Raw genomic sequence first — 15,159 nt, forward strand, 5'->3', positions numbered from 1 at the left:
CAGAGAGCTGGCCTGGAAGAGGGGCAACTGGGATAGAATCTGGCGCCCCAACCGGGACTAGAACCCGGTGTGCCGGCGCCACAAGGCGGAGGATTAGCCTGTTAAGCCACAGCACTGGCCTGATTGTTTGCTTTTAAAAGTTTTAGATGAGACTATAGTGCGTTTAATCTTGGGCTGATTTTTTCCCCCTGTATTGAAACAGTACCAGTGGTATTACTCTCCACCACGCCATGGGGATTAATAATGTTTCCCCTCTTACTGGTGAAGTCAGGGACCATTCCCGCCCTGTGCAAGTCTCAGGGACTGTTCTTATGATACAGGGATTTGTCAGCTTGGGGGCTGATGAGACGGGGGGTCAGGTCATTGTTTGGGGGGTAGGGACTGTCCTGTGTGCAGCCATGGGTTGAGGTGCGTCCTTGGCCTCTGTGCACGGTCTGGGAGTAGCATCCCTGAGTTGTGACCACCAGAGGTGTCTCCAGATGTTGCCTGGGCGTCAGACAGCCCGTGGCTGGGAACCATCACGCCAGCCCTTGACGGTGCTTTCTTTCACACGTCTGCCGCACACAGGAATTGGCTCAGGAGTCCAGCAGGGCCTTGCCCAGACCTCTGGAGTTCTGCTCTTCTTCCACTGTCTCCCCCGCGTACCTCAGCTCCTCGACTCCCTGCATTCCCAGTTTGCTTTTCCCACCTCAGGGAGACCACTGGGTTCCCTGGGGATTCCGGTCCCCCGTTGCAGCCTGGAAACCGTCTCTAAGCTTTATGGGGCAGCTGTGGGCTCCCATCACTTATTTTTGTCTCTTAGTGATCGCTTCAGTACCTGTGTCCCTTTTGCTTTGCTTTTTAATTATTCATTTTTTTGAGTGGGTCCCTGTTAATTTCATCCTGGCCTTTGTTTCTCATTTTTTTTTTTTTTAATTTTTTTATTTTTGACAGGCAGAGTGGATAGTGAGAGAGACAGAGAGAAAGGTCTTCCTTTGCCGTTGGTTCACCCTCCAATGGCCGCCGCGGTAGCGCGCTGCGGCCGGCGCACCAAGCTGATCCGATGGCAGGAGCCAGGTGCTTCTCCTGGTCTCCCATGGGGTGCAGGGCCCAAGCACTTGGGCCATCCTCCACTGCACTCCCTGGCCACAGCAGAGAGCTGGCCTGGAAGAGGGGCAACCGGGACAGGATCGGTGCCCCGACCGGGACTAGAACCCGGTGTGCCGGCGCCGCAAGGCGGAGGATTAGCCTAGTGAGCCGCGGCGCCGGCCTCTCATTTTGGTTTTTCGATTTTTTTTTTTTTTTTAATTTGAAAGAGTTGCAGGGAGAGAGGGGCTGAGACAAGGACATCTCCCATCTGCTGGTTCATTTCCCAAATGGCTGCAATGGCCAGAGATGGTTCAGGCTGAAGCCAGGATCCTGATCTCCTTCCGGGTCTGCCACGTGGGTGGCAAGGACCCAAGCACTCAGGCCATCTTCTGCTGATTTCCCAGGTGTGTTAGCAGGGCTCTGGATTGAAAGTGGAGCAGCTGAGGCTTGAACCAGTGCCCACAGTGGGATGCCAGCATCACAGGCAGCCGCTTAACAAGCTGGCCCCTGTTTTCACTCTTGAAAAATGCTTTTAAGGGACCTTAATTACACAGACAACTAAAACAGCAAGGGAATCAGTTGTATTGACCAGCTCCTTATTTTTTTTTTTTTTTCCTGACAGGGGGAAAAAATTAGGAAAGAAAATATCTGTAGAATTCTCTCGTTCCTGCTGGCTCATTGACAGTATATCTATAGCCTTGTCTCTCCCTTCACTGACCCTGCTCCCACCTGCCACCCTCTCAGGAGAAACCAGGGGCTCTGTTGCCTCTGTAGTCTCCATCCAGGTCTCTCCCCCCGCCACCCCCACCCCCCTGCTGTTTGACAGTTGGCTTTGCGAGTACTTGGCTTACTACTTGCCATCATCGGGTCAAAATGGTAACACTCTTTGGGGGCCCTGGGTTTCGTTTCTATCCTAACCAACCTTTGAATTTCGTAGGCTTTGCTGTCTGTGCACGACACCGTGGCGCAAAAGAACTACGACCCGGTGCTGCCACCCATGCCCGATGACATCGACGATGAGGAAGACTCCGTGAAGATCATCCGTCTGGTCAAAAACAAAGAGCCACTGGTGAGTTGGGAGTCTCCATCTCCCTCTTGGCTACGAGTGGGCACCATGGTGAAGCCAGATCGGGTGGCCGCGCACTGTGGCCTTCTCGACCTCCCTCACAAATGGGACATGGGCACCTGAAGAGTATGATGTGGAGGAATGATACCGGAGCCCCATAAAGTGGCAGGCGTTCTCTTGGTGACTGAGCAATCCTTCTGAAAATGCCACCACCCCTCCTCCCCCGGTTGACATCTATAAAGGAAAGCTCCATATGCCCCCAGTACAGCTGATTGGTGCACAAGTGGTGCAGCTTATAGAAGAAATAGTTGTTGGCCGTTCGGGCAAGCCAATTTATTCTCAACTAATGAAGAGAAATGTATCAGGTATCAGAGGTTTCAGATATAAATAGAACCACCTACTGTAGCGGCAGGATTTATTAAGACGTTGAACCACGCCAAGGAGTCTGTGGTAGGTAGGACAGTGCCACCCTCCCCCAGCCCTGTCCTGATCCCCAGGCTCTGTGAGTGCGTCATCTTACCTGGCTCAATGGGCTTGGCGTGATTACATTCATGGTCATAAAGACGAGGAGATTGTCCTGGATTATGCCGTGGACCCCACCTAATCAAAAGGGTTCCCGCAAAAGTGAAAGGGGAGGCAGTGGAGTTGGAGTCCAAGAAAGAAGTTGGAATGATGGCGGTAGAGGTTGGAGTGATGTGGTGATTGGCACAGGGAGTGCGGGAGATCCCTGGAGACCAGCAGAGGCCAGGACTGTGTTCCTGGGAGGCTCCGGGTGGGAACCGTGCTGGCCCATGTCTCGGCGAGTGACACTGAGGCTCCGCGGTTACCATCCAGGGCCGCCTCCAGCGCCCCCTGGTGCCGTGAACAATGAAGACTCAGTGACAACAAACCTTCCTGTGAAAAGCAGACCAGCTGGCCAGTCTTGGTCTGCAAATCTGCTGATATTTTTTTTATCCCTGTAGCACCCGTGTTGGCTTTCTGGCCCTCAGAGTGATAAGATCAGAAGTTAAGAAGTTTGTCTTCTTTTCAGCTACAAAATTGGGGTTCACTTAACAGAGCAGCAATAGAAGGTAAATCCAGGGCCTATCCACTGTCTTTATGGAACTGCATTCAAAAGAAGCATCATGAAGTATCATTACTAAGCAATTGATTTTAAATGGACTGCACCCCGAAATGCATTTTGTGTGTATGTGATCTGAAAGCAGATTGTTGCTACTGTGTTCAGTACTTTACATCCATTATATTTAATCCTTATGGTGGGTATCATTTTTCTGTATTTTAAACCAGATAGCTATATCCAAAGACGCAAAACACCTCCTCTCTGCCCCCTACCCCGTGTCACTGCCAATGAGTGGTAGGCTAGAACCCTGAACTCTTTATCTTCAAGTACTAGTTTTCCTTCTATACCGTATTGTGTTTTTACGCTTTGTCCTTTTTGCTAGTTTTTATTTACTTGTGTGTGGTATATTGATAAATAACACTGGATACTATTACTCAAAAAAAAAAAAATGCAGGTGAGTTTGCTTATTTGATAAGGGGATTGATTGAGTCCTTGTCACCCACCTGTGACATTCTAAGACTCTTTATATTCCTGATTAGGATTATTTACTTTTAGTTTATAAGACATGTGCTTTTCATCCATGCTTGTAAGTCTAGAAGGGTAACCTAAGTATCTCTTGTTTTTATAATAAGAGTGGATGGCACTCACGTAGGATCCAGAAAAAGCTGTCTCAGGGACCTCTCGTTGCGAGCGACTCATTCTTGGTGGATTCTGCACATCTATTAATAAGAAATATTTTTGTTTGGATGAATTCAGCCTCTTAGGAAGGTAATTAAAAGACTGGCCATACTGAGGATTTAGGTAAAACATTAGTAATAATTCTCTTTTTAAAAACAGATTTATTTGAAAGGCAGAGTTACAGGGAAAGAGGGAGAGACAGAGAGAGATCTTTCATCCAGTGGTTCACTTCCCAAATGGCCACAATAGCCAGAGCTGGTCCAGCTGAAGCCAGGAGCTAGGAGCTTCATCCAGGTCTCCCACATGGGTGCAGGGGCCCATACACTTGGGCCATCCTCTGCTGCTTTCCCAGGCACACTAGCAGGGAGCTGGATGGGAAGTGGAATAGCCAGGACTCAAACGAGCACCCATATGGGATGCCTGCATCTCAGGTAAGGCTTAATCCTCTGTGCCACAATGCCAGCCCCAGTAATAATTCTTTGATCAGTGCTCCCAGGGGTCACAGTTTTTGGCATGCTGGTTTGGTGAGCTGATATTTAGGCAAACACCAGCCTTTAACTTCCAAGCCTCTGACCCACTGAGATTTCTCACAAGTTTTTCTGTAGCTGAACCTGCTGTAAATCTGTTTAAATATAAAAAGAAATTGAGTAAGCATAGAAAGTGCTATCCTCATTTGTGGTTGACTGTATTGTACCCTTTTGCTTAGAAGCCAGTTAGAACTCCCGGAGCTGGCTTCAGTTGGAGGTGGTAATTCTCTGTTAGCCTGCTTTTCTCACAGTTGATGGGATGAGACTATGAGCTAGGGTCACAGCAAGAGCTTCCATGTTAAGTTGGAGCTGAGAGGACCAAGCAATACGTGGGCAGGAGGACAAGAGCAGTCACTCAGTAGGAGTTTAGAAGAACTTTGCTTTCAGTTAGCTAGAACAGAAGGGAATTCAAGATAATCAAAATGTGGAGTTTCTTTAGGAGGCTGATTGAATGATAGTTGTTAAAAAGTGAGTATTTGCTAAGTGTGAAGATACAGTGTTTGTATTTAGAGCAAGAGCCTCTCTCCAGATTGCTCATTCTCATGTTGGTGGAATGTGATGGGATTTCACAGCAAGGTAATGTACTTGAGGGCCTAGTCGTCTGTATAACATTTAAGATGTGTTGAAAAAAATGTTCATTCTACCTCATTTTACTCACAATTCCCATTCTGTCTGCCCATTTTGTATATGAATTTAAAGGTTTTTTTTCTCTCTAGTTTTCAGTTAATGATTTAAAACTTTAATGCCACACAATACTTCTACATGTGATATTCTTTTTTTTTTTTTTTTTTTGACAGGCAGAGTGGACAGTGAGAGAGAGACAGAGAGAAAGGTCTTCCTTTTGCCGTTGGTTCACCTTCCAATGGCCGCCGCGGTAGCGCGCTGCGGCCGGCGCACCGCGCTGTTCCGATGGCAGGAGCCAGGAGCTTCTCCTGGTCTCCCATGGGGTGCAGAGCCCAAGCACTTGGGCCATCCTCCACTGCACTCCCTGGCCACAGCAGAGAGCTGGCCTGGAAGAGGGGCAACCGGGACAGGATAGGTGCCCTGACCGGGACTAGAACCCAGTGTGCTGGCGCCGCAAGGCGGAGGATTAGCCTGTTGAGCCACGGCGCCGGCCGTCTACATGTGATATTCTGATGTGTATATACGTAATGTGTTTTTTGAAGATTGAGTTATTTTAAGTAAAAGGCAAGAAGAGTGAGTGAGAGAGAGAGAGAGAGAGAGAGAGATCTTCCATCTGCTGGTTCACTCCTCAAAAATGGCTGAAGCCAGGAGCCAGGAACCCCAACCTGGTCTCCCACGTGGGTGGCAGAGGCCCAAGCACCTGGGCCATCTTCTGCTCCTCCCCAGGTGCATTAGCAGGAAGCAGCTGGGACACAAACTGGCACTCAGATATGGGATGCTGGCATTGCAGGCAGCAGCTTAACCTGCTCTCCCACAGTGCCGCCCGCAGTGAACAATACGTCATAATCAGGTTGGGGTCATTAGTGTTTCCACTTGTTTGCATGTGGAGCCTATGGAGTCCTCTCTTTATAAATATTTAGCAAGCTGTTGTAAACTGTAGCCTGATACTGTGCTGTATAGAGCACTAGAAATGATTCCACTTGTCTGACGCATTGTTCAGTTAATTATTGAAAGTCAGTTTGGAGCAGGTGTTGTGACGCAGCGGGATGCCCACGGCTCCTACTGAAGTGCCTGGTTTGAGTGCTGGCTGTCCTGCTCCTGACCCAGCTTCCTGCCAGTGTACACCCTGAGAGGCAGCAGGTGGAAACTCAGATGGAATCAGAAGCTCCGGGCCCAAGCCCTGGGTGTTGCATCTGAGGCATGTGCCAACAGACGGAGTATTAGAAGATGGATCTCTCCCTCTCTGTCACTGCCTTCCAAATAAATAAATACACATAACTAAAAAAATCAGAAGTTAAAAATCTAAAGGTAGACTGGGAATGTCTAACCACCCAAACGTATGCAGGTAGTTTCTTAAGACTCTAGTTTTAGTTCTCAGTATTTAATGTAACCTAAAGTTAACTTAAATGTTTACAAGTTGCTTTACCTATAAAAATTGTTTTAACCTATGATCTTCCTACTCAGTTACAATTTGATAGCTGTATTAAAAAAATAAATCACCCAAAGCTTTGTCTAGAAAAATAGAACCTCGAACTGGAATGGCAACAATTCCAAAATTACTTGTTCTCATTCAGCTGTGTCTTTGGACACAGTTTAACAGTTGCTGTGAAGGGAAAGTAAGATTATTGGGTGAATGAAGTCAAAGTTTAGGGGCTGGCGTTGTGGCACAGTGGACTGAGCTGCTGCTTACCATGCCAGCATCCCTTCTCAGAGAGCTGGTTCTCATCCAGCTTCCTGCTAATGCACCTGGAAGGACAGCCAGTGATGGCCCAAGTACTTGGCACCCTTAGCATCCATGGGAGAGACCCAGATGGAGTTCCTGGCTCCTGGCTTCAGCCTTGCCCAGACTTGGCTCTTGTGGCCATTTAGGAAGTGAACCAGTGGATAGAAAATCTCTCTCTCTCTCTCTGTCGCTTCACCTTTGAAATAAAAAATAAAATAAAAAAAGATAAATTTCCCAAACAATAATAGCTTAAAAAATGCACTACACAGAGAGGTAGAAATATTTTCCTATCAATATCATTTGTCAAATGACATTTGCCAGCTTGGAGAGGTTATTGGAGCAGCCATGAGACTGCTGAAGCATAACAAAAGGCACACGGAGAGATCCAGAGTCCAAGTGTCATCAGGAGAGTGAGTCCAAGCTGCAGAAGCAAAAGAGACAAGGGGCAGAGCTGAGCTGGAGCAGAATGATGTGCAGTGGGTCAGGAGATGTTCAGCAAATGATTCACAAAAAAGGCTGTAAGTTTTTGCAGCTGAGGGGTAGGTTATCGGAGTCATGTAAGAATGCACTTCTGCGGCTGGTGTTTGGCATAGTGGTCCTGATGCCACTGGGGATGCCCGCATCCCATGTTGTAGCGCCTGGGTTCCTGTCCCGGCTCCACTCCTGATTCCAGCTTCCTGCTAGTGTGCATCCTGGGAGGTAGCAGGTGATGATCCAAATGCTTGGGTCCCTGCTACCCATGTGGGAGCCTTGGGTGGAGTTCATGGTTCCTGGCTTCAGCCTGGCCTAGCCCTGGATGTTGTGGGCATTTGGAGAGTGAACCAATGAATGGAAGTAAGATTTAAAAAAAAAATAGTGCAATTCTGTTTATAAGATCCAATAATAACATGGTGACACGAGCACAGGCCAGACTGGGTAGTCTCAGTAGGCATGAGGATTCTGGCACTTGTTTGCTGTCTGTTCTGCAGTGATGAGTCACTGTATCAGCATTGGGTTCCTCGTCAGAAAACCAGAGGGACCTCTTCATGTATTCTGAGCACCAGCTGAGATGCAGTGTGTTGGAATCACTCTAAAAGATGAGTTCAAAAGCGTCATCTAAAGGTTACATGGCCAGGTTAGTGCCATGATTCAGGAAGGAGTGGTTCCCTGGGAACCACTTGGTCCCCTGCCCCCATTTGGCAATAGAAAGAAGACAGGATGTTTGTGTGAGGGGACTTGAAGCAGTAGGTGGACAGTGACATGATCAGGATACAAGGAGCAAAGCTCCCCTCCCTCCCTTGTGAGTTTGGAGTGATCTGCGTTTGACGTATCTGGAAAATTGATTTTTAGAGACAGCTGAAGAAGATGAAATTCTGTCCATTGGTGAGCGCATTTTGACCCTCAATTTTCGGTGTTCTCTGCATGGATTGTCCTCTTGCTTCTTTGCAAGCAGGTTACTGTATTTTCCTTAATGCAGACTTCTGTGCTGTATCCTGGAGGATTTATGTCACTCAGGAGGAGCCGGGGAATTTGGATTTTAAGACATTTCTAAGGTGTTCTCAATGCAAGGATTTCACAAGACCACACTGTGATCGCAGTTACTACAACGACTCAACCTGAGATTATGCTACCTACTGTTGAAAGTTTGTAGGAGGCGACGTTTTTATTTAAGGAGAACATCATAGTCTAACCTTAGCAGTTATCTCTTAGAAACCATTTTATAGAATTACCAAAAATCTAACCAGAATTTTAACCTCTCAGTCTATCCTGAACTTCTCTATGTAGCTTTCATTTTTTGTTAAAAAGAAAAATCACCTAGAATAAATTTGAAATAACAATGTTAAAAAATATGTAAGTTCCAAAATACTAGATTCAATTTTAATGCGTTTTGCATTTGCAAACCATGCCATAAAACATCAACTTTTTAATTTTTAAAGATTTATTTATTTAAAAGCAGAGTAGCAGAGAGAGAGAGATCTTCCATCTGTTTGTTCACTCCCCAAATGGCCACAACAGCTAGGGCGAGACAAAGCCAAAGCTAGAAGCCAGGAACTCCATCTGGGTCTCCCACATGGGTGCCAGGAGCCCAAACACTTGGGCCATCCTCCAGTGCTCTCCCAGGTACATTAGCAGGGAGCTGGATCAGAAGCAGGTGAACCATGTCTCAAAGCAGAAGAGCTACTATGAGATGCTGGTGTCCCAAGCACAGCTTAACCTGCCATGCCACAATGCTAGCCCCAGTCAGCTTTATACAATATCACACATAATGTGCTTTGTATGATTGAGTGTTAATCTTATTTTCACACACGACGTTGCACTAATCACACATCAGGGGATTATGATAATGAGGGTCTGGAAGGCAATATGGAATTAGAAGTCTTCAAGCATGCAGGCTACACAATGAAGATTTGAGTCAAAAGGAGTGAGCTTCTCAGGTCTGTAGTTCACCCCCCAGGGAAGCAGAATCAGCAGAAAGCAAGCATAGCACGTCTCTAACAAGGTGACCCCTCCGCGTTGGAGTGTTCCTTTCCATCCACACCTCCTGCAAGTGCTTTTCATCGTGTGGAGCTTTCACAAAAACATCTGTGTGTCAGTGACTCCCGGGGCTATTTCTCTTCCAGACCCTTTCTTCTGATCTTTAAATTTGTGTATCCATCTGTCTACTTGATTTTTACATTTGGCTGCCTAATAGGTATTTCAGTCTTCACATGTCCAAAAATAAACTGCTGATCTTTGTCCCCAAGTGTGTTCCACCCAGAGTCTTTCTGCCTTTCAGTTGATGGCAATTCCACCTCCCAGTTGCTCAGCCAAAACCCATCCAGTCCATCTTTGACTCTTCTCTTTCTTTGCGCATCCCACAGCCAACCCACTGGGAAATCCTTTTGGCTCTGGTAATAGCACTTGCATATCCAGACCACTTTTCATCACCTGTACCCCTGCCAATCAGCTCCAAGCCCCATCATCCTTCCCTGTGGATCCAGGCAGCAGCCTCCTTTGTGTGTCACTGCATTCACCCTTGCCTTCTGCTGTAGTTTGAATGTGCTCTGGCCCTCAGACCCTGCAGACACTGAAGCGGCTAAGAGGCGGGCCTGGTGGGACATCCTCAAGTCACTGGGGGTGTGCCCACAGAAAGTAGTTCTCATAAGATGGTTATAAAAGACGGTGTAGGGCCCAGCTGCTCACTGTGCCTCCTGGCACACTGCCATCTGCCACCCTCACTGGGTGCCAAGCCAGTGGGGCCACCAAGTCTTGGACCTGAAAATCCCAGACTGAGTGGAATAAACCCTTCTCCTTATAAAGCTAGGTGCCTCAACATTTCTATGCAAAGCTAATAAGCGCCTGCCTTCAATGTGGGCACAGTAGGTGGAGAGTCTTCCAGATCATGTCACACCCCCTGTTCCCAACCCACCATTTCACAATCTTCTCATTCATCCAGAGGAAAAGCAAACTTTCTTTTTAAGGGTTTATTTATTTATTTGAGAGGCAGAGTTACACAGAGAGGGAAAACAGAGAAAGGTCTTCTGTCAGCTGGTTCATTCCCCAGATGGCTGCAACAGCTGGAGCTGGGCCATGCCAAAGCCAGGAGCCAGGAGCTTCTTCCGGGTCTCCCACATGGATACAGAGACCCAAGGACTTGGGCCATCTCCTACTGCTTTCCCAGGCCATAGCAGAGAGCTGGATTGGAAGCCCGGATATGAACAGGTGCCCGTATGGGATGCTGGCCGCGCAGGGGGAGGCTTGGCACCGGCCCCAAAACCAAGCTTAATCCCACGATTTCCCTGGCTCCCCACTACCCTCCAACCTGGATGTCTCTTTCACCTTACTCCAGCCAACCTGGCCGCTCTGCTCCTCCCGGAACAGTCCGTTCGCAACCATCCCCCAGCACCTCTGAGCTGGCCATCTCTTCCATGCTGTCCCTCTGGCTGACTGCCTCACCTGCTTCCAGGCTTTCTGGTTTCCAATGCATCTTCTCAGCGAGTCTCCATCATCACATCGTCCTCCTTCCCTCAGTCCCGGCTTCCTGATCTCCCTTACCCTGCCATGCCCACGAAGAATGGACTGTCTTCTCTCCGGCTGTCTGTTGTGAGGGTTCTGCATAAGCTCGTGCGAAAATGAGGTTTGAAAGCCACGCATAGTTTTTTCTAAGGGGTATTTTTCCATGAGCTTTTGGAAGTTCCTCCATAAGCATGGATTTAAAATCTTTTTTTTTTTCTTGCATTAAAATAAACTTGCAATGCCATTTCCCACCTTTGTGCATTTAAGAATTTCACCTGCTTCCATGGTTAGAACATAAGCTCTCTGAGAAGGCGGAAAGGGTTGTTCTCTTCACCAGGGTGTTACAGGCTTGAGTGCTCATGAACTTTTTTTTTTTTTTTTTTTTTTTTTAAGATCTATTTATTTATTTTAAAGGCAGAGTTACAGAGAGGCAGAGGCAGAAAACGTTGCAGAAAACTGCAACGGCCGGAGCTGCACTGATCCAAAGCCAGGAACCAGGAGCTTCTTCTGGGTCTCCCATGCGGGTGCCCCTGCCCAAGGTCTGGGCCCATCTTCTACTGCTTTCCCAGGCGCATTAGCAGGGAGCTGGATCGGAAGTGGAGCTGCCGAGACTTGAACCGGCGCTCACATGGGATGCCGGCATTGCAGACGGTGGCTTTACCTGCTATTCCACAGCGCTGACCCCATCTCATTGCTTTAAAAGCCTTAAGACCATTGTCACCACTTGATGTGGGAATGTGGTATGCACATTCCAGGAAGGAAAGAATTTATCTCTAGGAGACAAGCTACCCACAGGGTAATGAACTCATGATGTTTTAGGCAAAATGACCTCAGGAACAGAATGTCATGGGTAAACAGTACCAAATGATAATTAAGATTAAGAACAGAGTGTCTAGGGGGCCGGTGCCGGGGTGCACTAGGTTAATCCTCTGCCTGCAGTGCTGTCATCCCATATGGACGCCAGTTCTAGTCCCGGTTGCTCCTCTCCCATTCCAGCTCTCTGCTGTGGCCCGGGAGGGCAGTGGAGGATGGCCCAAGTGCTTGGGCCCCTGCACTCACATGGGAGACCAGGAAAAAGCACCTGGCTCCTGGCTTCGGATTGGCGTAGCTCTAGCTGTTGTGGCCATTAGGGGAAGGAAGACCTCTCTCTTTCTCTCTTTCTCTCTCTCTCTCTCTCTCACTGTCTGTAACTCTGCCTGTCAAAAAAAAAAAAAAAAAAAAAAAAAGAGTGTCTGGTTAGATTGCCTTGGACAAATCCTAACTTCACCATTGACTAGTAGTTTAATCTTAGACAACTGTTTGCCATTTGAGGTTCAATTTCTCACCCATAAAATACAGATAAGCCAATTCACATTACACTACTAGATTCTTTGGTCATTAGACATGCTTTGGTGGGAAATTTTGAAAAGCTCATTAAGGAGGCCGGCGCCGCGGCTCACTAGGCTAATCTTCCACCTACGGTGCCGGCACACCAGGTTCTAGTCCCGATTGGGGCGCCGGTTCTGTCCCGGTTGCTCCTCTTCCAGTCCAGCTCTCTGCTGTGGCCCAGGAGGGCAGTGGAGGATGGCCCAAGTGTTTGGGCCCTGTACCCACATGGGAGACTGGGAGAAGCACCTAGCTCCTGGCTTCGGATCGGCGCAGCATGCCAGCCATAATGGCCATTTGGGGGGTGAGCCAACAGCAAAGGAAGACCTTTCTCTCTGTCTCTCTCTCTCTGTCTCTCTCTCTCTCTCTCTCTGTCTAACTCTGCCTGTCAAAAAAAAAAAAAAAAGCTCATTAAGGAAAATGAAAACTGATATAATCAAACCAACTAATGATACATATTTCTAGTCAATTGGCCTCCAAGTTAGCTGTTGAAATAAAAGCAGAAAATACCAATTGGTGGTTTTAAGGTTTCTGACCACGGGGAGAGGTCCTGCAATCTTTGGCATCAAGTGCTTGCATTCTCAGGTAAAGCGCCACAATATCATCCCATTGCTGACTTGTTTGACTCTTAGAGTTATCAGGTAAATATGTGATGTCTGTTCTCTATAAAACATACTAATTACAAATGAATTCCTCCTGGTATTTATGTGTCTGTTCTCTATATAAATGAACTCATTGATGAACTTGAGCAAAGTTCCACTTCTTGGGGGCGGATGCTGCCACCACTTCAGGTTCACCTTCTTAGCAGTCTGATGCAGTGCTGGGTGGCTTTTCTGAACCAAAGCCAGGTTCTTGGAAGGGAACCATGTAGAGGTTTTGAGCGTGGCCAACTTTTGCCCGTTGTTCTGGTCAATCAGGGTTCCATTGGTTAGCATCCAGGCATTTGTAAGTGGAGAATTTGGAGATTCTTTGAGTCCATTTCCTAATCTTACACCAAAGCATTAGTTCTCTTTGTGCTGGGGACAGTCCGAGTTCCTGTGTTCTGGACGAACAGATCTGGCTACCTGATTGCTGAGTTTGGTTTTCTTTTTCTTTGTCATTATCTCCGTGTCCCTGTTGTCTGATGGCTTAGTGTCTACGAGGCTCACCGAAGTGAAAAATCGAGGGACGGAGTATTAGTTTTCTTATTACTTACATCTTCGGTCTGTTCACATAAGCATCACCCTTCCACCTTCCTCATGAGTGATCAAGGCACAATGAAATGAGAAACACAAGCAGTGTTCAAATGTAAGGCACTCTTTACGACGGAAAGGAGATCCGGGTAGACGGATTTTGCACAATTCTGAAGAAGCTAGAGAGCTCAGCAGTCTTGCAGTCTTATCCTGCCTCATTCCCTTCCATTCCTTTCATTTTCTTTTCTCTCCTCCTTTCAAGGGAGCTACCATCAAGAAGGATGAGCAGAGCGGCGCCATCATGGTGGCCAGGATCATGCGGGGCGGAGCTGCGGATCGCAGTGGTGAGCAGTCAACGTGCCGAGTGGGTGCTCCGTGCGTGGGTGCGCGTCTGGTAGAAATACAGCCGACCCGGCGCTGAGATCCTGCGGTCTCTGGTGCAGTGTGGAAACGTAGCCACGGGAGTGGTGGGAAAGGCTCAATCCCTGCCTTCCCGGGTTGCGTTCCCGCTGGTCTCCGTGTCAGTGCTGTGCAAGGCGCCCCCGAGGACCTGCAGCCTCTCAGCTCGGCTGAGCGCCTGCTAAGACGTGGTGACCGGCCTTCCGAGATGGAGGCCGGGCACTGGAGCCGTTGCTTGGCCAGCGTCATGACAGTGTTGTCATCTTGCATTCGTGGTGACGACCATGGACTCAGAAGCCTGAAAAGTGTCGGCGGCTCCTTTCCAATCCTCATTAAGGGCCTTGCTTTCATGAGGGAAACCATTGCAAGTGACAGCTCCCAATTTCCCCGACTTGTCCACCCTGCAGGGCTCATTCACGTGGGCGACGAGCTCCGGGAAGTCAACGGGATCCCCGTTGAGGACAAAAGGCCCGAGGAGGTCATACAGATTTTGGTAAGGCGCAGGTTTGTTTTGAAGCTGCAATAAAAAGAAAATTGAAGTGCGGTGTTTCAGATGTTTCAGATCTGCTTTTGAAAAGCTGAATATCAAATATATTTGTTCCAGGAATAGAAGGCATGCAGGAAGAATGAAACTTTTTGTAATGTGTTGATGTCAGAGATACTTCATGGGTTTCCTCTGTTTCCCTGTGTTTTCCATTTTCCCTAAGTGCAGTAAGGGGTAGTTACTACTCTGGTGGATGAATTGTCCCACCACGATGGACATAATATCTTTATGTTTCACTGCGTTACCTACCACCAGCACTGTTTCACAGCAACATCCGTACTCCACTGAAGTCAGACGAGCCCGCGGAAACTGGAGCAAGCATAGTCAGGTTCACATGAACGGATGCTGGAGGCTCTAGGATTTTAAGGACTGATATAGTGATGGCTAAGTATCTGCTTGCATCTTTAAAATACAGGGACTGGTGCTGTGGTGAGTGGGTAAAGCCACCGCCTGCAGTGCCGGCATTCCATATGGGCACTGGCACTGGTTCGAGTTCTGGCTGCTCCACTTCTGATCCAGCTCTCTGCTATGGCCTGGGAAAGAAGTAGAAGATGGCCCAAGTCCTTGGGCCCTGCACCTGCGTGGGAGACCTGGAAAAAGCTCCTGGCTCCTGGCTTCAGATTGGTGCAACTCCAGACATTGTGGCTAATTGGGGAGTGAACCAGCATATGGAAGACCTGTCTCTCTCTCTGCCTCTCCTTCTCTCTCCATGTAGCTCTGACTTTCAAATAAATAAATAAATCTTAAAAAAAAAAAAAACTACACTAGAAACCTTAAAGCAATAAAAGAGACTTGAACTTGTTAAGACAGACATCTGTATATATGGATGTTTAGTATATTATTAAAATGGCCTTTAATTTTTAAAAATAATCTTATTTATCTAATTTATTTTCACTTTATTTGAAAAGCAGAGTGAGAGACAGAGATCTTCCCTCTGCTGGTCCACTACCTAAATGCC

The 15,159-nt window shown here is 47.7% G+C and overlaps 1 protein-coding gene across 2 annotated transcripts in view; it reads left to right on the forward strand.

Annotated features, from left to right (window-relative positions):
• The window catches only part of MPP7 (MAGUK p55 scaffold protein 7), a 237,256-nt gene that overhangs the window by 160,224 nt on the left and 61,873 nt on the right, over positions 1–15,159 (forward strand). For both annotated transcript variants that reach the window (XM_062211103.1, XM_062211104.1), the window contains 3 exons: positions 2,006–2,137; positions 13,521–13,602; positions 14,065–14,150. In XM_062211103.1, coding sequence (XP_062067087.1) covers positions 2,006–2,137; positions 13,521–13,602; positions 14,065–14,150 — 300 coding nt within the window. The remainder of the gene's footprint in view (positions 1–2,005; positions 2,138–13,520; positions 13,603–14,064; positions 14,151–15,159) is intronic.

The sequence above is a fragment of the Lepus europaeus genome, chromosome 14, assembly GCF_033115175.1.
Source record: "Lepus europaeus isolate LE1 chromosome 14, mLepTim1.pri, whole genome shotgun sequence".
NCBI classification, from domain to species: Eukaryota; Metazoa; Chordata; class Mammalia; order Lagomorpha; family Leporidae; genus Lepus; species Lepus europaeus.